The sequence below is a fragment of the Anthonomus grandis genome, chromosome 10 (genome assembly GCF_022605725.1).
Source record: "Anthonomus grandis grandis chromosome 10, icAntGran1.3, whole genome shotgun sequence".
NCBI lineage: Eukaryota > Metazoa > Arthropoda > Insecta > Coleoptera > Curculionidae > Anthonomus > Anthonomus grandis.
Window position 1 is genome coordinate 18,076,878 of NC_065555.1, and position 26,080 is coordinate 18,102,957.

The 26,080-nt window shown below is 32.7% G+C and overlaps 2 protein-coding genes across 9 annotated transcripts in view; one reads left to right on the forward strand and one right to left on the reverse strand.

Moving 5' to 3' along the window:
- Positions 1–25,623, forward strand: part of LOC126741571 (uncharacterized) — an 80,564-nt gene extending 54,941 nt beyond the window's left edge. For all 4 annotated transcript variants that reach the window (XM_050448044.1, XM_050448045.1, XM_050448046.1 and 1 more), the window contains 3 exons: positions 4,858–5,054; positions 17,686–17,867; positions 24,608–25,623. In XM_050448044.1, coding sequence (XP_050304001.1) covers positions 4,858–5,054; positions 17,686–17,867; positions 24,608–24,726 — 498 coding nt within the window. In that variant the 3' untranslated portion in view covers positions 24,727–25,623. The remainder of the gene's footprint in view (positions 1–4,857; positions 5,055–17,685; positions 17,868–24,607) is intronic.
- Positions 1–26,080, reverse strand: part of LOC126741574 (tubulin epsilon chain-like) — a 63,090-nt gene that overhangs the window by 9,877 nt on the left and 27,133 nt on the right. For 3 of the 5 annotated variants that reach the window (XM_050448053.1, XM_050448054.1, XM_050448052.1), the window contains exon 8: positions 25,668–25,949. The exons of 1 other annotated variant lie outside the window; for it this stretch is intronic. In XM_050448053.1, coding sequence (XP_050304010.1) covers positions 25,797–25,949 — 153 coding nt within the window. In that variant the 3' untranslated portion in view covers positions 25,668–25,796. Of the gene's footprint in view, positions 1–25,667; positions 25,967–26,080 lie in introns of those variants that run through there. One more of the 5 variants, XM_050448055.1, reaches the window with a different exon arrangement.

A 26,080-nucleotide genomic window follows, 5' to 3' on the forward strand; every position in this document is an offset into this window, starting at 1 on the left:
TTATTTATTTCTTTACGCCGAGTGGGAACAACAAAAATACAATGATTAAATTAAAAAAACAAGAATAAAACGATACCAAAAAGACAACCACCTTAAAATTAAACTAAATGTATTTAAGTTAAACGAACTCTTTAAATTTCCATCAAGGATATATACTTAAATATATAGAAAAAAATTTTGTAACATTGGTCGTGTAAAATTAAAGAAGTTCTTTCTTTGGAATGTCAATTAGTCCATTAAGTAACTTGAACAAAAATTTAATTGTCAATCTACCTTTTTCTTTACTGTTGAAATTATATATGGATTAATCCTACCTTTGGGTACATTCCTTTGCGTTCAGAACAATAATAATAATGGAGAAACTTTTTATTTTTATGACATAATTATGTTATAATAGAAAATGTGGATAAAAGCACACTAATACTTTGTGGCATAACCGTTATTCTTCACAACTTCACTACACCGTCTTGGCATAGATTCAAGAAGATTGTGTATAATATCTCCGAAAATTTCACTCCATGCTTCTTTTAGGACTTGGAATAATTTGTCTTTATTTCGGAACTTATTCGGATTTTTTTGTCGAACTTTTTTGTCTAGGTGCTCCCACAAGTTCTCGATGGGGTTTAAATCTGGACTTTGAGCTGGCCACTGCAGAACTTGAATTTGTTGAGAGGTTAGGAAATTTTTAACAATTTTAGAAGTGTGCTTGGGGTCGTTATCATGCTGGAATTTCCAAATTAACGGCAAATTCTCCTCGGCGTAGGGAAGCATATTATTCCTTAAGATAATATTGGCTATTCATGATCCCATCTATTCTCACCAGTGGACCAACGCCATGCCCGGAAAAACATCCCCACATCAACACATTACCGCCTCCATGTTTGATTGTGGGAATAGTGTGCTTTGGGTTGAATTTTTCATTCTCGGGACGTCTAACCCATCTCATATCATCGGACCCAAATATATTGAACTTACTTTCATCTGACCATAAAACGTTTTTCCATTGAAAATAGGTCCAATGTAAGTGTTCTTTTGCGAATCTTAAACGAATTTGTCTATTTTTCGTTGAAATGAAAGGTTTTTTTACCGGTCTCCTGGCTTTTAAGTTGGCGTCACATAAACGTCTTCGAATAGATCGAACTGAAAGGGAAATGCTGAGATATGCCTTTTTTATATCTTCGGAGGAGAAAAATGGATTTCTTATAGAACATCGTCTAATTAGCTTGTCAGTTGCAGATGTTGTTTTTTGGGTCTACCTGGCTTAAAGATGCTGGCAGTAGTGCCTCTAGTTTGCCACAATTTGATTTGTTTACAAATGACACTTTTATGAAGATCAAGTTCTCCAGCGATTGTTACTTGTTTCACTCCCGCATTGTGCTTCTCAATTATAAGTTTTTTTATTTGTTCAGATAAATTTATACCTCGAGGCATTTTAATACTCAATAGGCTTCTTCACAATCGAAAACGAACTGCTTCAAACGAGACCTATTTAATTTAAAATATTTAATACAAAAGATTTCTCTATTTATGTCCTCAAGTAAAAAAAACATCGTTTACTATTTACATTCCTGTGATAAATATTCAAACTGTTTTGGTATGAATTTCTGGCTTAGGCTAAGATAAACATTTTTAAGACATGGTGTCACAAAAATTTTAAATAGATTATTAAATTAGAAAATAAATTAAAAGTTTCTCTACTTTTGGCTGGCACTGTATATCCTATGCTTTAATTAGAGAGAATAAGGCTTATGCAGCCAAAAAAGGATAAAATAAGGATAATTAAAAACATTGTAACGAAGTTACAAGATTTTGTCTTTATTTTATAGTAATAAGGGTAAGCCCAGGCAGTCTTTTATAAGACAACTTAGATAATTTTACTCCGTTAACATTTTAACCTCTAATTTTATAATTTACATAACAAAAAGATACATTTGAAGCTCTTCCTGTGCGTCATGAGGGGTTTGTAATTATAAACATACATAAAGAAACCAACTTAAAGAGGTTTCTAGCCTGATAGTATCCTGGAAAGGTTCGATTTCTTATAGGTTATACTTAGTTCTCCGTTGACTATGTTGTAGTCTCTGACCTTCTTTGTTTTCAGCCCTGGTTATTCTTAGGATAATAAAGAACCACAAATGCCTAAAACTGAGAAGGTTTTTATCACTACGCTTCCAGTTTTCCGGTTATTTCCATGAAATTTTCCTTTCATGCTGTTGCATTGTTTGCAAGGTTTACCTACCTTGGGAAGCCCTGTTAAATGAAGAGGCATGCCTGGTGTGGCAAAATATAATATAAATTATATTTCCGTTTCCCGCGGTTTTCCTGAAAAGCCGGTTTTCTTGTACACATGTGACCAACTTTTGTCCCGCTGTGTTCACCTAGAAATACCCGGTTTTGAGAGCTGAAACTAGAAAGTTTTTTTACCATATAAGGTCATAGCCTATAAATCCGTACCGTTTTTATGAGGAAAAACTCTATTTTCATTAAGTTTTCCCAATTATATTTTTATCCCACGATTGATTCCGAGGATGATCGTGAGACGTCGGCATCCAAATTCCTGCGATGGGTATAAAAAGGTTCCAGGTCCACCAAGGTGACACATTCGTCGCAGTAAGGTCGTACCATACCTTTCGAGCGAAGTACCAGTAATTTTTCCATATTTCAATACCGTTAAATTTTCAATATTTACGTTTAATTGTGTCTTGACGTTGACAGTGTGAATTGGGTTAGATGAGAGCTACCTGTTGACAGTTGACCGGCCGCTTCCACGCTCGCTTATTAAGATCTTTATCGAATCCGTTGCTATTGATATCGTTCCGTTTTATTTTATTTTGAAACTGTTGTTTGGGCGCATCTTTCTTCGTGTTTTGTAGGGTAGGCAGCAGCGCGTTTTTGTTAAATTACTACCTGGACATTATCTTTCTTCGTGTTTTGTAGGGCAGGTAGTAAACGGGTAATTAAACCAACGTTTCATTAGTTCCGTTCGCGAAAAGTTACATTCTTGTTTGGAACCAGAGAAACACTCACTGCGGATTCATTTTGTATTTAATTAATAATTTTGATTGTTGCCTTTTTATTTTCTGCTCTGTCCGCGACCGTACCGTTTCGTTTAATTATTTTATTGATGAAAACTACTGCTTGGACACTATCTTTCTTCGTGTTTTTTAGGGCAGGCAGTAGCCGCGTTTATTAATTATTACTTGTCTTCTCAAAGTGGTGAAAGAAAAGTATTATTATTATGTAATAATTATATTATTATGTAAGTATTATTCATTATTAGTTCTTAAATCTGTAGATCTTAATCTTTTAATAAATAAGTTGTTAAATTCATCGTACAATATAAATCACAAACAAAATAGCAAAGAAATAAACTTACAACGACTATAATCTAACTGCACCTTAATTTTTCTTACTCAATGCTTTTTTTTAGTGGATCTGAAATTAATAGCATTTAAATAATACAAAATAAAGCCAGTGTAAATCAACAAATTCTATATAAGACTCTTATTTTCATGTACAAAATAATCTGCGGGCTGGTTCACCAATACTTCCTTGAATATTGTATTTATTACAATTTCAATGCAAGAAATGACGAGACAGTTTTACCACTAACCAAAACGGGGTTAGTGGTAAAATTGCCTCGTAATTTGAGCGTCACACCAAAGGTTCCAACCATATGATTTTCAATGCAAGAGTTTATATTTTAATTACATAAAAATTTGCATAATTTCCTAAAAGTTCTAAACTTATATTCTATTTCAATTTGTTTCTGCACCTAGATAAGTAATATGTGTAAAACATAAACTTTTAAGTTGGTAACAAATATATTTAAACATTATAAAAAATAATTTGTCATTTATTTTCACACTACCCTATCTCAGTTCATACTTCAAGCTTAGTGTTCTCTCAATGGCTAAGATATTTATATGTTTATAGTGAAAGATTTTAAGTTCAAAGTCTTATTAGTCTAATTAATTGAGAATAATTCTCTCTTAACATTTTGGCTTGTTTGATTAGAATGATTAACTTCTGGTTATTAAATATTTTTTCTTTCTTTGTACAATACATTTAAGCTATATAGTTTATTTTTTCTATAAATTACTTTTAGGGTGTAGTTTTGGACAATTTGTAGAGGTTCTAACTTGCTTTAACAGGTTTGATCTCATATAACAATACCGTAACGTTAGTATAGAGTTCACTAGTGATTTATAAACCAAAATAGATGTTGTTGATATTTAAGATTTCCCTCAGAACTATATTAAATTATAATTTAAACTATAATTTCCTTATCTCAGTTTGCTACATTATTAATATGAAAAGTCTATTTAAGGTTTTTATCTCTTATGTATTTTTTATGGTGTTTTTGCAATCGGAAATGGGTCCCTTTATCATGGGGATTTTACGGAAAACGGTACATAGTGGGTCTTCTGGTGGTTCAGTGACAGTTTGAAGTGGCTAAGCCTTTTACCTTATTTAAACCTATACTAACTCTGTTTTTCACTTTTTCCCATGTTACTCCTTTAAAAACTAAGGCTGTATTTACTTCATCGTCGATATTTAAATTTAGAATTTAGATATCTAATAAAAAGGTAAAAAAAGAATAGGTAAAATAATATAACCTTAGGGTTTACCAGCCTGAATTATTTTTGGGTTACTTATTGTGATGTTAATTTTTATACATTGTGAGCGGTCTAATAAGTAGTTCTTCAAAATATCCAAGTTATCATTATCTATGTTTTAAACTGTACAACAATTTTATAAAATGATTTTGTATTTTGATTTAAAATATTTTATATTACTATCTGTCTGAGTTAAATTACAATTAAATTTGATAATTTCAATGAACTATTATTTCAGGTTTCGGCAGATCAAGACTCTGCAACGACCCCTCCATGGGTCAAATATTTGAACGAAGGATTAAGCATCTTATCGTCCCAAAAAGAACCCGACTTTCGGGCACCGCATGCCGATACGGACAAACTTTACATGAGCATAGGAGAACGGGATCTCATCGAAGTTGCTCATCCGGTGCCGCAAGATGGCAGCATTAAAAGGTACGTAAACATAAGTAAGCATTGTTTATGTATTAGGGAAATATAATTTAAATATATTTCCGTACCTAAGTTCAGCTAATTTAAAGAAAGAATTCTTCGACTATACAGGGTGTTCATTAAGTGCCGATAATACAGGATGTGAATTCTTGTGTGAGTTTATGGAGAAAAGTTTATATCAACATATGTCTTAAATCCTTTTGTTTTTCAGCTACAGGGTGTTGTACGACTTTCGTTTTCGCGTCAAAGAATAAAGACTAAAACTTTTTTTCTTCAGTACATTGAGACTGTTTTCTGAAGCACTTTTTTTTAGGACAAAAATTACTAATTTTTTACTCGTAATATTCGTGTAGCCTGAATTTTATTTTAAGAACCACAACTTATTTATAATAGTTGTTGGAAGCGACTACTCCACCCACATGTATGCAAGCAAGATCAAGATTCATGGGGTGTTTCTTATGGTTTGGAAGCACACGATTATACGATTTTGTAACTCGCCTTTGGTTTAAATCGACATCGACGGATTTCCATAGATGTTATTTAAAAATTCACTCACTCGTAAGCTAAAATGTGAAGGCGCATCATTGTGAATTAGTCACATCTGGTTTATTTAAGCATTGACGGTAGATCTTCTTCAAGAAAATGTAAATATGATTGCCCGTCAACTAACTCTTCTTGGGAGAAAAATGGGATTATCAAAAAATCATTAGTAATGCCAGCCCAAGCATTTAATGACAATTATTCTTGATGATTGATCCAAAAACTGCAAGTGTTTTCATCCGCCCATAAATGTTTGAGTTTGAAGAAACATTAGCTTCATCAGTAAAAACAATGTGTCTGTTAAAAAAAGGATTTTCTAGCTGCTTTTGAAGAAATCACTTAAAGAAATTAATTCGCAACGAGAAATCTCGAGGTAATAATGCCCGGACTCTTTGAATATGATATGGTAATAATAAATTTTCAATCAGAATTTTCCAAACAGGTACATGTAAAACATTAAATGTTGTCGTGATTTTCCTTCGTGCTAATTTCGGGAATCTCCTCAGTTTCGTGTAAAATTCCTTTTTCAAGTTCCGATGTTCTCACTGTTTGAAGTACGCTTCCTATGAATTTTTGTCCGCAACCCACCCTATAAGTAAAATGCCTGGCATCCATTTCACTTTTCTCCTAACTTCTCTCTCAACTCCAAAGATAACTTTATTATCGGAACAATACAATATTTGGTGAAGAAATAGTCCATACTTGCAGTGGAGTCGTAAGTCAAGGTAAAATGAACATCCTGCAGTCTCCCTACACTTATTTATTAAACATTTAGTTATTTAAAATTCCCTACATGTTTCGGACACCATCATCAGGAGGTAACAGGTTGCGACACCGAACAGTATGCGAGCACTGATGATGGACACCACTGTGTCCGAAACATGTAGGGAATTTTAAATAAGTAAATGTTTAATAAATAAGTTGAGGGAGACTGCAGGATTTTCATTTTACCTTAATACAATATTTGTTGTTGACGAAACCATAACTTTAATACCTAAAATAATCTTAAGCTAAATAAACAATAATACCATTTAAAAATGCATAAAAAATGTATAGTTAAGTAAAAATAATTAAAAACATGTACTCTATCGGGCAAAAGTAGAGAAACTTTAAAAAATTAGGTTTTATTGAATATGCCGAGAGGAATGTATTTCTATACATAATAAAAATCAACAATATTTTTAAAGATTTTGTTTCGGTAGTACGTAAGTAAGTGAGGTAAAAAAATATAAAAATAATCTAAATAAATAATAATAAAAAAATAAACTATATAACGAAAACCAAAGATTTTATTTAAATAAGCAAACTACTCGACACTACTAGCGACAAAAGTAGAGAAACCAATTTTTTGTACTAAATATTTCAATATAATTCGTATTTCTAAACTAATAAAATTAATAGTGGGTAGAGTATCCCTTATTGGCATAATAACCTTGCGACATCGGTTGGGCATGGATCGCAAAAGTTTCATAATGGTTTTTTCTCCAATAGAATTCAAGGGTTCTTGCAAAACTTTTATTTGTCAATTTTTAGTGCTGATATGTCTTATGCGTGTGTCCCAGTTCCTCCCATAGGTTTTCAATGGGGTTAAGATCAGGACTTTGTACAGGAAAGTCCCTAACCATAACCAGTATTGTCCATAATCCTAATCTTTTCTGATAAAAAACATTCTTGAATTACCTTTGATTTATGTTTAGGGTGGTTATCCTGCTGATATATCCAGGTCACACTAGGCAATTTTTTTTATGATCATTTCAATTTTTTTTGGTTGGTTTTCTCGGGCAGCCATTTTTTTTAATGCTCTTTAACGAATTTCGTGTTTTAAAGTTAGAAATTGTCTTGCTTATCACAGATTTATGTAAACTAAGCATTTTGCTTATGTCCACTTGTCGTACACCACTCTTGTGTGCATCAACTATTTTTGTACGAAGATCTTCCGACAAATATCTTCTGCGAGGCATATTCACTAAAAAAATATTAATAGAACTCACGTGAAGCGAAACAAATACTTAAGTTGGTTAATTCTTATGTGACTTTCTCTATTTATGTCCAGCCTAAAATATTTGGATTCATACTATAGATAAAAAACTTATAAAAGGAATGTAGAAAGTGATGGAGAAAAACGCCGTTATTAAGAGTGACAATATTTTTAGGAAATAGTATTTTAATAATAATAACAATAATAAGCTTAATTTCCAACAGGTTACAAATACCCAGTTACAGGAAAATCAATTAAATATATAAATGTACAAGTATGAATGCATGAACTGTATTAGATCCATGTAACTAAACTATAAAAGAATTGCTATATAATAAAAAAAGTAGTGACTTTGAGAAAATAAATAATAAAAAATCAACACTAAATTAGGATAAGAAGCAAGAATTAATTAAAATCAAAAGAGCAGAAAAAAAGATGAGTAAATAAATGTATTCAAACTAAAAACTAAATAACTAAGAACTAAATAACCTAGCCTCCCCCACCGACCATACGTAGGTAACTCAAAATAAGTGCCAGATTGTTATGGTGAATGTCACAAGAATCAGCAATAGTGTTAAAGTTTTGACATATAAAGCAAATAGGATTCTGGTACAGAATGTTGGACCTGGTGTCCAAGTTAAAAGCTGGACACTGTCTAGATCCTGGGCGTGGTATATGAAAGCAAATCCTTTGCAAAAGGGATGGGCAGTCAATTTTATGGTTAAGTAAGTTAAACAAGAATTTCACCGAATGCATTTCTCTCCTCTTCGCAAGTGACCCTTCAGTATATCTAGAGAGCAGCAGGTTATGGTCAAAACCCCTTGGAGGATAGATTCCATCATCCTTAAATGCCAAACATTTAAGGAATCGCCGTTGGACTGATTCTAATAGGTGAATGTGCTGGTTGTAAATGGGAGACCAAAGGAGGGAGCTGTAGTCCAGCCTGGATCTAACAAAATGCATAGTAGAGAGTTTTGACAGTGGCAGTGTTCAAAAAAAGTTTGCAATTAACAGTATCTTCGATGTGAGGGATAAAAGAAAATTGTTGGTCAAAGGTGACTCCAAGATCCTTAAAACAGGTAGATCTTGCCAGAGACTCTCCATTAACTGAGTAATTAAAGACAACTGGAATTTTGATTCGAAAGTAGCTCGCCACATTACACTTGGAAACATTAAGGTTAAGCCTGTTCAAAGTGCACCAATGGTGTACAGTATTGATGTTCTCTTGCAGTTGACCACAATCTGCTATAGAGTCAATCCTATGGAAAAGCTTTAGGTCATCAGCATATGCTAACCGAGAGCAATTTAGGGTGGAGATCAAGTCATTAGCGCAAACGTTAAAGAGAAGGGGACCTAAGTTAGAGCCCTGCGGAACTCCAGAGGTGGGTGAAAAACAAGCAGATCTAAACCCTTCGACCACTACAAACTGAGAGCGGTTAACTAAATAGGAGTTAAGGAGCTTTATCAAGTGATCGGAGAATCCAAACTGGCGTTCAAGCTTATTTAATAGGATGAAGTGGTCAATCTGGTCAAAAGCCTTTTGAAAATCTGTGTAGATAACATCGATTTGACCTCTATCATTAAGTGCTTCACACACAAACTGAGAAAAGAATGCTAGGTTTGTAGTACATGATCGACCAGAAACAAAGCCATGTTGATCGTTAGCCAGCATGGACTTAACCTTGGGCAAAAATTAATTTATAAAGAGCCATCTCAATTACTTTGAAAAATTGCACAAAATGGATATAGGGCGGTAATTCTCTATCGTTCCAGCATCGCCCTTTTTAAAGATAGGGCAAACCTTGGCTTGCTTCCAGATATTGGGAAAAATACCAGTGTTAAGGATCAGATTAAAAATGTGAAGCAGAGGGTCTGTAAGTGCAACAGAGCATTCCTTAGCTAAAAAACTAGGAATTAGATCTGGGTCAGAGGTCATTTTGCTTTTGAGACACTTGCTTGCCGTTATAATGTCGGTAGCCGCGAGCGCGACGACGTCTATGCAAGTTAAGGGAGGTTCAGAGACGACAGGATGATCGCTGGGAAGTGAGTTCGTGTATACACTTCTGAAATAATCTCCAAAAACCGACACAATGCTGTCAGGCGTATTGTATGATTGGTTAGAAAGCTTCATTGAATGTATTGTATTTTAAATACTGAAGGTTTTTACAATATCAGGAATTTTAGAAAGTTTCACTTCTTTCGTCCATTAGTGTTGATGTATGTTTGAGCACAAAAAATAAAACGTAAGAGTAACGGTTTCTAATATAAACAGAGAACCCAGGGCCAAAATGCGACATTTGATGAATAACGGACGACCTGATTCTCTAGTCGTCTTTATTCGACAAAGATAGCGAACTGCTTTTTTCTGCAATATACACTGAATATTGACAACAAGAACCCCAAAATGTCAGGTTAGACTCAATTAGAGTATGATGAGCATTTTTTACTATGACGAAATCCAAATAGTCCGCTATTGCCTTTAAAGCATAGTAGCCAGAAAAAACTTTATTACAAACACTTGAGATGTGCTACCCGAATTTTAATGCTCGATCGATAGTCAAACCCAGAAATTTATTATATTGTTGATTTGAAAGATTTAAAGCTTTCAATATTTAAAGTATTTGAAAGCTTAGTATGTGACTTCATCATTCCCCTTCTTGAACCTTTACTAGCTTATCAGCAGTTTGGATTTAGACTAAGCAAATCTACGGAGCTGAACGTTCTTACTCAGGTGCACTTTTTGTTGGATGCCTTGGAGAAGGAAATATCAAGTCGATACAATATAAACACATTTATCCACGGCGTTGGACAACCAATAACTCACAATATTTTGTTGCATAAGCTAAAAACGATTGATATTGATGAACATTGTCCTGGCTCAAGAGCTATCTATCGTAGAGCGATTGTTAAAATTGGTAATTTGTTTTCTAAAACTGTTCAGGTTCCATCTGGAGTGCCTCAAGGCTCTCATCTCGGGCCACTTCTTTTTAATATTTTTATTAATGATATAGATGCATTTTTCACTAGCTGCCTATTTTTGTTGTTTGCCGATTATCTGAAATTGAGCGGTATACTCGAATCCCCTGATAATTGTGCCAAATTACAATATGATCTAAATAATCTGGTAGTTTGGTGTAAGGGAAATGTAAAATAATGACCTTTTCTCGTTCTAGAAATACTGTTAATTTCGACTATAAGATGAACTTGAAGGAGCTCCTCTTTTTAAAGATTTGGGTGTCACTTTCGATACAAGCTTACAGTTTTCTCATCACTTAGTGTTATTGAATAAAGCGCTTTCCAGATGCTAAGTTTTGTTAGGAGATGTACTCAAGACTTCACAAGTAGTGCCGCTTTGAAAACACTCTACTGTGCCCTGGCCCGTCCTAATCTGGATTATGCCTCCTGTGTGTGGTCTCCTTTCTAGGGGGTACATATTGATGCTCTTCAACTAGTTAAACACAATTTTTTTAAACAAATTGCATATAAATTTAATATCTTGGATAATTACAATGATGCAGATATACTTGATATGCTACATATGGCTCCCATCACTATCCGACATAAAAGGAGGGATCTTATTGCTTTTAACAATATCCTAGATGGAAAATCTGGAGCTTCTGAGCTACTTCAAAAAATCAATATTCATGTTCCACTAAGAACAACTATAGCAACTGATAGGTTTCATTACCCAATCCGCCGTACTAACTATGGTCTTAACAATTTCCTCACTAGAACAATGAGACTAGCAAACCAACATCATGATATTGACCTTTTTGAGACTTATAACAAATTCCTAAAAAGTTTTAGTAAGCATAGGTTAGATATTATTAATTATTATTACTTAATGAATTTGTGTATTTCTGTATATTACCTATATTATGTATTACTGTTTACAGAATTGTAATTGGGCTTTGACCGTTTGTAAATAAATAAATATTAGTTTTTGACACATTAAAACTTAATATCAGCACTACACCAAGGTTTAACTGTCAAAATATCTGCAGACGTTTTTGTGCTTAATGGAATGGGATCTATATCGTGCCAGAGCATTGTTGTATCACCTGCATAATATACTTTTATCAGATTTTATCACTTACTCTAATAATGCAATTAAAAGTCCAATAAATAAGTTAATAGACCAATAAACTCCCTAAAAAGGGCATTTAATGGACTTTCAAATATTCAATATCATATGGGTGCCAATTAAACTTCAACAAAATATTAAAAATAGTCTCAATAAACTGAAGAAAAAAATAGTTTTTTGTGGTATTTTTTTACCCGAAAACGCTCGGCGAAAAAATAAGCCTAGGGACCGAATTTACTCCAAAGAAAATGGGGATTTCAAAAATAGTTTTGGTTTTTAAAAAATCAGTGGCGTAATAATTCTTTCTTCAAAAAATGCCAGCTTACACGACGGACGCGTACGGACGTCACAAGTGGAAATTTAAAAAAAAACTCTTCTACCTCAAAAAATGTTCCTTAATGATGAAAATGCTCTTTACTTCCGTCTATCGTGTGCGATGCCAATGGTAATTCTTTTCAAGGAACAGAAAATATTGTGCCAGCTTTTGCCAAACTTTTTCAGAATGCCTATAAAGATCCAATCAACCTCCCAGAAACCTATCCTCCTTCTAATTCCTCAGACCTCATTGACATTCTTCCATCAATTACCACTGAGGAAATTATTGCTGTTAGTCGGAGGCTAAAAAACAAGTTGACAGCCGGTCCAGATGGTGTTCCAAGTTTTGTGGCTAAAGACTGCATGTTTGTCCTTTGTCAGCCTTTATGTCATATTTTTAACCTTATTTTGAAAACTGGCAAATTTCCAGGCGTCTGGAAATGTGCTAAACTAATACCAATGCACAAAAAAGACGATATAAATAGAATAGACAACTACCGACCTATCTCCATACTTTGCAATTTTTCCAAAACTTTTGAAACTATTGTTTATAATAGAATTCTTCCCCAAGTTCAATCACTACTGTCTATAGATCAGCACGGTTTTATTTTAAAAGGTCGTGCATCACTAACCTCTGTAATGTGACTCATTTTATTTCTTCAGCCCTCGATAGAAAAAGTCAGGTTGATGTGGTGTATACTGATTTCAGTAAGGCTTTCGATCAGATAAATCATAGCATTCTGCTGGAAAAATTGAACAAGCAATTCAACTTCTCAGAAAGGCTAATTTCGTTGCTTTCGTCATACCTTATTGACCGTCTACAGTTTGTTGAGGTGGAAGGTTGCAGATGACCTTTGTTTCAACTTCTGGAGTCCCACAGGAATCCAATCTCGGCCCACTTCTTTTTATCTTTTATATTAATGATCTTATACAATTGATTTCCTACCTTAGACTAGCTTATGCTGATGATCTGAAAATATTCTGGTGTATCAATAGTATCTTAGACTGCTTGTGCTTACAGAGTAACTTGGACCTAATTAGGGGGTGGTGCAGTCGAAATCAGTTATGTCTTAACATCTCGAAATGCTGTGTGATCTCCTTTCACCGAACCAAGGATCCTGTTTTGTTTAATTACAATATAGACAATCAAATCCTCTGTAGAAGTACTTCTATTAAAGATCTAGGGGTTGTATTCGACGATAGGCTCACATTTGTGCCACATATTGAACAGACAGTGACCTCCTCGTTGAAACTTCTGGGTTTTGTCATTCGAAATAGCCGACTCTTTAACAACTCAAACTCAATAAAACTATTGTACTTTTCCTTTGTTAGATCAAGACTGGAATACGGTTCCTTGGTGTGATGTCCTTTCTATGAATGCCATGTTGGCTACATCGAGAGTGTTCAGAGAAGGGTTTTAAAGTTTCTTATGTTTCGTGAGGATGGAATATATCCTGTTAGGGGACATGATCATGATCTGATGTTAGGTAGATTTAATCTGCAATCTCTGGCCATGAGGAGAACAATTCATTTTGTAACATTCTTATGGAAGTTGGTCAATAATCAAATAAATTCTCCTCCTCTCTTTAACGATATTCTATTTCATGTACCACGATTTGCTTCTAGAGCAAATATCACTTTTGCTTTAGATCGCGCCAGAACTAACATTAGGTTTCAGGATCCCGTATATCAAATGTGCAGAATTTTTAATTCAGTATCATCAACCTGTGACATATTTGTATGCTCCATAAAGGATCTAGGTTTGTCTCTGACAAACCAACAGTTACCATAATTCCTTTTCTCTTCCTTTTTTCCCTTGTCCCATGAATCTCTTTCTTTGTTCATTCTAATGTTAATTTACATCTCCTTTAATTTTGATATATACATGATGTTACTATAGTAATTTAAGTTTACCTTATTTTTCTTTCTTTTTGTTATTTAATTTATAGTAATTTAATACTTGTTTACACTTTCAAAAAACATTAATTGTAGATTTTCCTGTAACTGGGCTTTGCTAAATAAATAAATAAAATAAACTGCTAAATAAAATAAATAAAATGTGTGTCTAATATGTTATGAAAATATCTAAGACTGATTAAAAATTATGATAAAACTCACTTTTTAATAAATATTTGAACATCCTGTAGGTCAAAAACGAAAAGGTTTATGTTGATATAAAATTTTCTGACCAAAGGAAGAGAAAGTATACTCAAAGCCAAAGTCTCACAAATCAAGCGTCTATTTAAACGGTTACGCGTTTCGCCGCATTAGGGCATCATCAGACCTAAATAAAATTATCAAAATTAAATATTAAGGAACAAAATGCTAATTAATAGGAAAGACATACCACACCTAAATACAAAAACTACACACTTACTCTCACTAACATAAATAAAAATATAAAATATAATATGTCTACAACATCATGTACCGTTGTTGACTAAAATATGAACTTTAAAACTTCAAATCAAATACATTTTATACATATTATTTATAAAGGACCAGACCAAATACAACCATAAAAGAACAAAAATAAAAGTTAAAAAAAAAGTAAATAGGGATGGAACCAGAGACCATTGGATCCGGAGTCCGAAGTATAGACCTTGTCGACAAACCGGGGTAATGATGTAATATACAAGTATTGACATAATATGAGAAGTGATAAAACGATGTTAACAGGATTAAAATTAATTGGAGATTATTGAAAATGAGATTAGGTTCGAAATTAAATATCATTGACACAATTTAATATTGGGCTTCTCTTAGCTCTTGTAATCTCCAGCTTTTCGAGAAGATCTAGTTTTTTACCTTTCCCACACTCATGTATAATATAGTTACATCATCCGACACCGAAAAGTTGTGACCAGTCGATAAAAGATGATTTGCAAAGGCTGACTTTGTTTCTTTAATATCGGTGTTCTTACAATTGTTAAAAAGACTTATATGTTCTTTCACCCTAGTGGAAATTCTTCTACCAGACTGACCAACATACACAGCGGAACACTCACCACAATTCAAAGAAATACACCCCAGATTTTAAAGTTTGCTCCGTTTTATCTTTTGTGTTAATCAACTGCTTTTTTAAAGAGTTTTGCAAGTTGGAGAGATTTTGAACCAAAAAATGTTAAAGATCTAAATTTGTTAAGATTTAAAGAATTGGAGTGTAAGATGTGGTAGGAGAATTTATATTTATTCATGTATACGAAAACAGTTTATTTATGGTAGAAAGTGGAAAACCGTTATTAACTGCAAGCTGCTTTATTATGTTAAATTCTTTATAAAAAGATTCCTTGGATAGATGAAGGGTGAACATCCTATATAACAAAGAGTTTAACGAAGCAAATTTGTGGGTTAGAAGTGAATTGTATGACGTTGTCAGTTGCGGAGGGTTTCCTGTATAAATCGAATTCGATTTTATTATTATTCCTGGTTAACAAAAGGTCCAAGAAAGGTAAACTTTTGTTGTGCTCCCTTTCTAAGGTAAATGAAATTCTATTATGTGGACTGTTTGTAAAATTTAAGGTGGACAATTGATCGTCATTGCATCCCCAAACAATACAAACGGCATCCACATATCGTTTATACGCTATTGTATGTTCGGCGAATGAACTGTTCATAATTTTGCACTCCAAGTTGTTCATAAAAACTTCACTTAAGAAAGGGTAAAGGCATGATCCCATGGCTAAGCCAGCCTTATGTGTATACATTTTGCCATTGAATTTAAAAAATGTTTGATCTAAAACAGATTTTAGTAGGTAAATTAAGTCTGAAGAAATCAGCTCAAAAGTAGATTAGAATTTGCTAGTAAAGATTCGTTTAGTTCAATGCGGTTAGTAGAAAAACTGGGAAAAAGATTTTTCACATCTAAGGAAATTAACACTGCATTGTCTGGTATATACAGGGTGTTCATTGAAAACTTCCCACCACGGATTTATCGAAAAACATTGTTTAAAAAAAAAACGCCGAAATACGTCAAAAGGTTTGTCAAGAGGGACAACTTTCTAACCTTAAATTACTTCACCCTCTGCCACCCAGGGTCATCCCCTTAAAAATTTTAAATGGCAAGGGTAAGGGGTATCGAGACTTCGAAAGACCTTTTAAACAAGCTATTACTCGATACCCCTTGTCATTTAAAATTTTTAAGGGGGTGAAGTAATTTTAGGTTAGAAAGTTGTCCCCCTTGACAAACCTTTTGATGTATTTCGGCGTTTTTTTTTTTAACAGTGGTTTTTGATAAATCCTTGGTGGGAAGTTTTCAAATGAATACCCTGTATATGCCTTTTCAAAAATTAGCAAATTTGACGGAATTCTTAGTGAAAAAACAACTTCCGAAGCTTGTTACCTCTCTTAAAACCCCATTCAAGGTCTATACTTCGGATCCAATGGTCTCTGGTTCAATCCGTATTTAATTTTTTTTATTTTTGTTCTTTCATGGTTGTATTTGTTTTGGTTATTTACAAGATAATATGTATAAAATGTACTTGATTTCGGTGATATTTGGCGTTTTAAACTTCATATTTTAGTCAATAACGGTGCACGATGTTGTAGACATATTATATTCAGTTTCGTGTTTGTGACCATATCTTTAATATTGGGGTCAGACCCCGCCCAACAACCCTCCGCAATATTAGACATATTATATTTCATATTTTTATTTATGTTAGTGAGAGTAAGTATGTAGTTTTTGTATTTAGATGAGGTATGTCTTTTCTGTTAATTAGCGTTTTATTCCTTAATATTTAATTTTGATAATTTTATTTAGGTCTGATGATGTCCTAATGCGGCGAAACGCGTAACCTTTTAAATAGACGCTTGATTTGTAAGACTTTGACTTTGAGTATACTTTCTCTTCCGTTGGTGATGTATCTAAGTCTCTTTGAGAATAACGGATGATTATTTTAAAATTTTCTGCTTAAAATCACTTAAAGATTCACATCCTGTATTATCACTCAATGTATTATTACTTGACACTCAATTAATTAACACCCTAAATGTCCATGTTTGATCGTTTTTAAACTTTTTCTGTTAAAAGGAAAACGCTCATAAGAAGAGATCAGAATATACCGTATGGTGCAAAGAGACACGCTAAGACGCCCGTCTTGAAACTAATTAACAGGTGTTTTATTAGAAAGATTTGTTTTTCAACAAAATACACCTAGAATAGTAATAAATTATTTTTTATTTTTTCAATATTTCACTTCTTATAAGGCACCCCACTGTCTCAGTAGATAGTATTTACAAAATTTCGTTTTATTTAATAAGGAGGCAGAATAACGCCCTGTATCACTTGCTCTAAGTTAGTATTAGCCACTTTATAAAGCTTTATCAGATATCAAATGGCTCAAAATCATTCAATTAAAAGTTGATGATTTTTAGAACTGTATTAAAATGATTATTTTCTTATACGATTGGATAAACTTGACCAGAAAATTACAATTTATAAAAAGTTCTTAGGGTATTAGAAAAACGAGATGAGGACTAAAACGAGTTCAGTTAAGTCAATATATTTTTGACCCATGCTATATCTGATAAGGCGTTTTAAAGACCGGTCAGAAACTTTTTGTATAATAAATAGTGTTGTTCACTTTTCACTGTACCTCTTATAAATTTTCTTTATTTATTAATAGATTATAAGGCTAAATAGTATAAATAAAGTGTCCCACGATTACCTTTTTAAAGAAATCAGAATTTGATAATATCGAGTATCCCTACTCTAGGCAAGAAGGCAGTCCGAGAATCCATTTGGCACCGGTGGCCTCCGGCAGACAAGTGGTGAAAGACGACCGACTCAGGCAGCAATTCGCCACCCAAGTCGGCGCGTTGGCGTTCGACTGTGAATTCGACGCCGTGATTGAATCGATTTTAGGAAACTGCAAGGACAGTTTTGTGTGTATAAGAGGTAAGTTGTTTAATTCAGTCAAGTAATACATTTTTTTGTATGAAACTGAAGAGAATAGCATAAGGAATACGTCAGAAGCGTGACAGTAATTTCCTTTAATCCTCCCAAATTTGTCAGTAAGCTGTTTCCCATTTCTTTGAGGTGGTTTAAGTAAGAACTGCTATTCTACAAAGCAATTGGAATCATTTCTAATTCCTTAGGCTGTTTTAGTTATATTTCAGTAAGGCAGTTAAAGACATATTTCTGTTTCTTCCAGGCCTGTAAATTATAATTATAAATTCTTCTTCCAATCAATTCAAGTTATAACTTTCAATTCTTATGAATAGTTGGGTGTAATTTATTATTCCTTAAAAGCAATTTAAGTCATATTCCTATTTCTTCCAGGTCTATAAGTTATAATTTTAAATTCCTGCCGGCAGTTGCGGCCATTTTTTATTCCCCCCAGGCAGTTGAAGTCACAGTTCTCAACTCACAGGCAGTTTCTTATTAGTCGCCAGCAATTTGAGTAATTGATTATTCCTTTCAGGCAGTTACAGTAATAGACGAAAAACAATGAAAAACACAAAGTCACGGTCTCGCAACATTTACTTAAAGCTACACGTGTTTCGCTCTATTCAGAGCATCATCAGGCCTAAAACAATAATGAATCCCAGAACTCCAATTCTCTACGGTCTTCCAGAAATTCACAAAAACAATGTTCCCATAAGACCAGTGGTTTCTTTTATCAATTCCCCCTGCTACCATTTATCAGCTTGGTTAAACACAGTTTTGAGGGAGGTGACTAGCTTTAGGAGTGTTTATTCAACTAAAAATTCAGTGAATTTGTCAAATAGTCTGAAAAATCTTTACATACCTGACGGATCTATACTTATTTCTTTGGATGTAAAAAATCTTTTTCCTAGCATTCCCCTACAGAATGTATAGATCTGGTAAGAACTCTATTATTAAAATATTCCCTTAGTCGAGTTATAGTTGATAACCTCTTGGACTTGCTCAGCCTTGTTGTGAATCAAAATTTCTTTCAATTCAATAATAAAATTTTCAAACAAGTCTCTGGATTGGCTATGGGTTCATGCCTTTCCCCACTGTTAAGTGAAATTTTTATGAGCAACCTAGAAGAAAGGATTGTTAAGGGTAGGTTTGGGGAGTTTCTCATTGAATATAAGAGGTACGTTGACGATATTTTCATTGTCTGGAATGGCCAGAAAGAAGAATTGACAAATTTTCTTCGTTTTGTGAATTCTTTGCACCCAAATATTTCTTTTACCATTGAGGAAGAACAAAATGGTAAACTGCCATTCCTAGACCTCCTTATAGAAAGACTCAATAACAAACTAATATTTGAAATATATCGTAAACCCACAACTACTGATAATGTCATTCAATACGCGTCTATTTCTCCCTATCCATACAAATTTGCCTCCTTCAATTCTTTCTTTTACAGACTTTTTAACATCGCCCTGTCAAAGGAAGCGTTTGCTAAAGAGCTTAATATTATAAAACATATTGCTTTTAATAATGGATTCCCACTTTACTTAATTAACAAATTATACTTTAAGTTCTTAAATAAATATAGGTTGACTTACAACCTTCTTCATGAGAAAGACGACAAAAAGTCCTTTAGATCTTTGTCCTTTTTCGGCTCAATTTCATTAAATTTAGCTAAATTTTTTAAGACCTCTAATATCAAAATCGCTTTCAAAACCGCGAATAATTTAAAAAAACAGTTAGTGAGCGTGATAGACAAGGCAAATGTCTTTTCGAAATCAGGGGTTTACTCTTTGAAACGTGGGGATTGTGACGCTGTATATATTGGCCAATCTGGCAGAAAAATTTCTACACGCGTTAAAGAACATGTAGCGTTGTTTGAGAAATTTAAAAATACAGACGCCCGTGATACAAAGTCAGCGTTTGCGAATCACCTGTTAGCTTCCACACATCACTTTTCTCCAGAGGTCGGAGCTGAAATACTTCATGAATGCCCTAAAGGGAAAAAGCTTGACCTTCTGGAGAGGATGGAAATTACTAAAGCCAAGAAGAGTCCTGTTCTTGTCTGTGTTAACGAAGTATTTAATTTTGAACCCAACCTTATTTTTAATAATCTTATTTAATCAATTTTATATTTACATAATCTCTTCCAACTGAAATAAGTTTAATATTGTGTTAAAATGCCTTGGCTTAACAACAAATGTTTTAAACTTCTTCTCAGTGTTCCGGTAGCCCATAGGTTATAGTCTCTGGCTTGTAAGCTTGTTGTCGCGGGTTCGATTCCCAATAGGTGTGATATTATTTTGCAATTTTTTATTTTTTATTTTTTGGTTCCAAATAACTGTATAGTCATCCTAACCTTAAATGTATGTTTATTTACTGTTTTGCCAACGTTAGTGGCTTTTTAAGGTTTTAGTCTTTTTAATGTTCTTTTATTCTTTCAATACTAATTATTATTGTTTTAGGCCTGATGATACTCTGATAAGAGCGAAACCCGTGTAGCTTTAAGTAAATGTTGTGAGACCGTGACTTTGTGTTTTTCATTGTTTTTTGTCTGTTGTATACGTCGGTCTCTTTGTGAAAAATGGATGAGATTTTCTTATTAGTTACAGTAATGTTTCTATTTCTTCCAGGCAGTCACTGCTATATGTGCCAGACTTTATAAATTTTTAGAAATACTATGTTAATAAGCCATTGCTTATTGAAAATACATGGACAACTCTAAAAAAATTATAGATAAATTCAAACAGCCAAAATCGGCCATTATGCCTTTAAATTATGATATTGTCAAGTAGGATCTTAAAAATAATAATATATAACTATTAAAGCATATTACTGATTGTGATACAATAAATCCGAAACGTTGAATATGTTAAGTTTTTTTTTAAATTTTATTGGACACCATTTCCTTGAAGCACATTTCTGGAACAAAATAAGAATGTAATAAATATGATTTTGTAAAGTTTCGTCTTCTTAAATTATTCTCCTTAATTCTTTGTAAAACGTTAGGAAATTTAGGAGTAGAAATAAAACACTATTAGTTTTGTGCGACGTTTCGCCGGTTTAATTCCAGTTTCTTCAGGCACTGAAATAAAGACATGGACTTGCATAACAATATAGGGAGGAGTCCCTTTTTTTAAAATAGGCACAAATTAGAGCCTTTATTTAAATATAAATACAAAAAAAAACAACACCTTAGAACATTGAAAGTGGAGCTATGGGCAGTTTGCAACATCTCTGATGCAATGATGTCAAATGCTTATGTAGAAATGTGTTACCACTTTTTATTTAGATTTCTGTTTTTTATAAAAATTTACTGATGTTGAAAGTCTTTAAAAAAGTGGCACATATGCTAACGGCAGCTTATCAGTCTGGAGAACATTAATTGGTGGTGGGTTGGCATGAATTCTTCTAGAGATGCTTAGCTTTTAAATTGTGGGCGCCATCCAGTTTGATGTGTTTATTTAAAGAGCAATTGTAAGAACCTTTAACTGGCAAATTGGTTCTCACATAAACAAAAAGGATGTAACATATAGTAAAACACGAAACAAGCCTTAATTATTAACACAGCTATATTATAAAAATATGCAATTACTGGTCAATCTTCATTGTGTAGGTTACACATAAACTTAATAAATCATTCTTGTAAAAATTATAAGACAGTTTCTTGTTAAAAGTACACCCCTTGAAATCAAAACTTTATTCACCAACGTTCTAAAACATTAAAAAAATCAATATCTTGCTAGTATGTAACTATACTTTGGCCAAAGTCAGTAACCTACCGCACATTACACTGTACAACATGTACTAAATCAAATAAAAAATAAATATACCTTTCAGAGCGGTTGCTTACATATAATACTATATGAAATCAGGATAATGAGATTAAAAGATATTGAACAAATTATTATTTAGGCAGATATGTAAATTACATTATAATGTAAATTACCAAGAAAGAATTTTAGACACTAGACAATAATTAATAAATAAAGAGCCATCAAATGATATAAATTAGCCAATATGACTAGTACCAAAATTAAAATAACAAATCAGAAATCATGACATTGCTTACACGTTCCTTTTATCTTCCTTGACCTGGTAACCCATTGTGGAGATTCAAGAACAGCAGCTGACTAAGGTCCGATCAATAACATTATGAAGGAGCAATAAATCCTGATAAAGCTCTAATTTATGATGGGAAATGGAAACAGCACCTGAGATGGCTCGGGATGGTCTTTAAAACTAAGATCTCACTTGAGACTTGGTTTAGGACCCGGCATAAGACCCTAAAATTAGCACGTGAAGCCTCAAAAATGGCGGCCTTAAAAACCATGAAACCTCATGTTGGAGGGTATTTTATAAAGTGTATTAAAGTAATCTTTCATATTACATCGCTAGTGTCGCCATGAGGTAATTATGAGGTCGAATCCCAACCTCGAGCAATTGAACTTATTAGCCTGAAGACCACACCATTTGTAAAGAAAGGCAAAACGCAATTTCTGCGTACCTCTTCGATAGATAATCCCACGCAGACTCAGTTTTACAAGAATTGACAATACAACATTGCCTTGCTTCGCTTTAAGTTGCAGCGAGTACGGAAATCCATCTAATCCCATTTTTTTTCATAAAATATGATACTCTATAAAGAAGTCAGCATTCAAAGTTAAATAGATGTAAATAACGTATATTAGAGAAAAGGGCAAGAAAATCGCAACGCCGCTCGATTGCATTGTTGATTCCACCGATACAAGTAATCTTTACCAGTGACGTCGACAAAAAATATTTACATGATAAATATTTATTATTAATAGATTTAAATTATAAACAATACTACTGTGTATGAACTTTTTATGCGTTTTTTTAACGGGGTTATTAGGGTAAAGGTACTTATCTAGTATAAAGCATTTTTTATGGAAATTAAATATTTTATAATTATTATAAATTTCTTAATAAGTTTTTATTATTCTAGGTTTATGACGACGATTGTCCCTTGATATGATGAGTTACTTATTTTATTGGAAATTACGTCACTTATAGTAAAAATCAATTTAGAAAATACTATCTCACACTATCACAAATTGAAAAGAATAAAAATGAATTATGAATTATCATTATGAATTCGTCATAACAATATAGATTTTGCTTGATATGATGTTATGACAATATCGGTATTTACTTTTAAAAGGATCGGCTTAAATCGACTTTTCCCATACTGCGCCACAAACAGCACACGTTTTTACTATCGTAACAGTTCACAAAAACACTGAAATGACTCAACTTTTGCCTTTTTCAACAAAAAACTTCACAAATTACCATCGTAAGCACAAGGCCGTTTTTGCCACATGAAATTTTTTAAAAGCGGTTTTAGGAATAAGAATGTTAAAAATTTTTTTTTCTTTGAAGATGATATTTTTATCATCTCTTAGAATAACATATATCTATTTCTACTTTTTATTTTTAAAACAAAATCTAACATCAATAATAACAATATTATGGTTAGTTGAATTAATATTATTATATATATGTTGATATATAGCTGAAAATTTCCTCTTTTGATACTTGACAACACAGAATCGATGAATATGTTTGTAAACAAAACACCCCCTTGCCCCTGTGCACATGTTGAACTCAAACAAAGTTTTGTTTACTAATTCTAGCCTTTCAATGTTCTAAGAGCAACACAGTTAAAAACTTATGAAAATTACCGAGTTCTTAAAACAAAAAAAACTATTAGCTAATTCAATTTTAATAGATAAAAAGATTTCAAAGAAAAATAATTAAAAAACAAACCAATCAGTTGTCTTAACAATCGGTCTTAATCAAACCATACATTAAAACACAACACATGAGATACATTGCTGATTTTCTTACCTAAATAACAATTACTTCACACAAATAGACAATAAATACTGATAAAAGAAAATATCTACATGATGGTCACAGCTACACATAAATCAAAAATAAACAAAGAAAATAAAAATCTACAGATTCTGTAAGTCTATAAAGCAATTATTTTTGTCGTATTTAATTACTAGGCTTGTTATTTAAGTATTAATTAATCAAGTATGATTAAAAAGAAAGGGTACTTGTTGGTGTAACGAACCAGTAAGTGCTTTAAGTACCATCCGTATTTCTAGTCGTATCGAGAAACGGGATGGAGCCATTCTTCTCCTCAAAAGTAAATTGGATTTTATTATGATAGCTGTTAAAGTGGTGGAGAATGTCAGGTAACTCATCCTTGCCAGAAAAGAGTCGACAACATAATATTTAATGCTTAAAGGTATTTTGTTATTTCCATCCCGCTACCATCTAATTCACTACACTATTATAACTGAAATAGCTGGACTCAAAACAAAAATTATTGATTTCATTAAGGCCTACGAAATCTGTATTTTTTATTTTATTTTTTTAATTTTGCTTTACGTTTTTTTTTTACTACGGCACAGCCATCACGTATATAGATGTATTCTTTTTTATAAGTTAACACCAAGCAAGACTGCGTCTCGTTAACTGTCGTAAGCCATTTATCTGTGTTTATTGTCTATTTGTGTGAAGTAATTCTTATTTAAGTAAGAAAATCAGTAATGGATCTCATGTGTCAATTAAATTAGCTAATAGTTCTTTTATAAATAAGAAACTCCTAAATAAAAGTTTTTAATCCGTTTAACAGTGTCTTTTTTATATTTTTGTTTGAACAAAGGCTGTAATCTTATGAGAAAAAAAAACATTTGACAAAAAGTTATGTTTTATAGGTATCTCAGATTACAAAGACGGCACAAGAAGGAAAGAATGGCAGCCCTACGCCTCCCTGGCAGCCGCGAGCGTAATGAAAAGCATCATTTGTGGCATGGAAGCACCCACCAACGTTTAAATTTTCGGTTTTACGTCATAACTTTTAATGATTTATCAATTTCTCGTTTTATGACCAGATTCGACAAATAGTAAATTTAAAACGTAGCAACGAAGGATAAGTAGATGAAGTTTTAATACCCGTTAAACGAATTTACGGTGAGACCTAAATAAGACCTAAACGTTCATATTACTGCCAAAATAGCTCAATGATGTACGTAGTTTACAATAGGCAACAATTTGTGGATTATAGTTTTCAAGTTCTTTTTTGACAAATCAACTAATACAAGAATTATTTTAAAAAACTGACTAATATATAGGTTGGTTCCACAAAGAACCACCCTCTATATAATATATAACATTCCAAATTTTAACTTCTACTCGCCTAAATTAATTTATTTTTTAATATTCATCAAACGAACCTAATAATATCACTGAATAATCGTTAATTGACCAATGAATCAAATAATGCATTTAAGTAGTTTAGGTGAGGATATCTTGGGTACAAAAAATGTTTCTGCGGTTTTAAGAGTTTATATGAAAGTTACCATAGTTAGTAAACGTTTAAAATGTATATGTGGCGCGTTTAATACCCCTAAGGGGACTTTTTAGGCCGTTTTGTGGTATTTTAAGCACTACATGAGTATTTTAAGACTGTGTCATATAGGTTAAGCACTATATCGCGTTTGTATATTTATTTTCCACGACCAATTTAAAATGGCACAATACTTTTTATGATTATGTACACTTTTTATTTGCATATATTAGTGATTTTAACTTGCCATGACATGGTGATTTCTTGAGGAAGCCTATAGCTGTGCTGTGTGTTTTTTTATTATTTCTCTATTTATGTATACATTTCAAAGAGTAATATATTATTTTTTTTTGATAATTTTGAATAAATTAGTTTAAAACTAAATGCTTTTTATTTATGATCACCTAAGGGTAGAAAAAAATGTGAAATGCATTATAAAAGTTGTAAAACAGTTTATTTCTTACTTTTGAGCAACAATATCAACGAATTTGGACTGACTACACTAAAAATCACAATTTACAAAAAAAAAAACACTACACTTAACAAAACAAAAAATACTACCGAATCTGGGGTTTCAGTCTAGGAACGTTTAATGGCTTCATCTTCTCTAATTCATCATATTTTTGTAAAACAGTCTCGACCGCTTCTATGCTTTCGTAGAAGTAATTCATATCGAAATTGTTCATTTTTGTGTAATGGTGTAGATGTGCCTAGAAATGTTAACAAACTGTAATTAATTAATTTAAATGTCGAGGATTCAAGGAACATACATTGGTTTCACAAGTGGGATGGGCGATAAGGTTTTTTTTTTGGTGTCTTTTATGTTCTTAATAAGAGATTA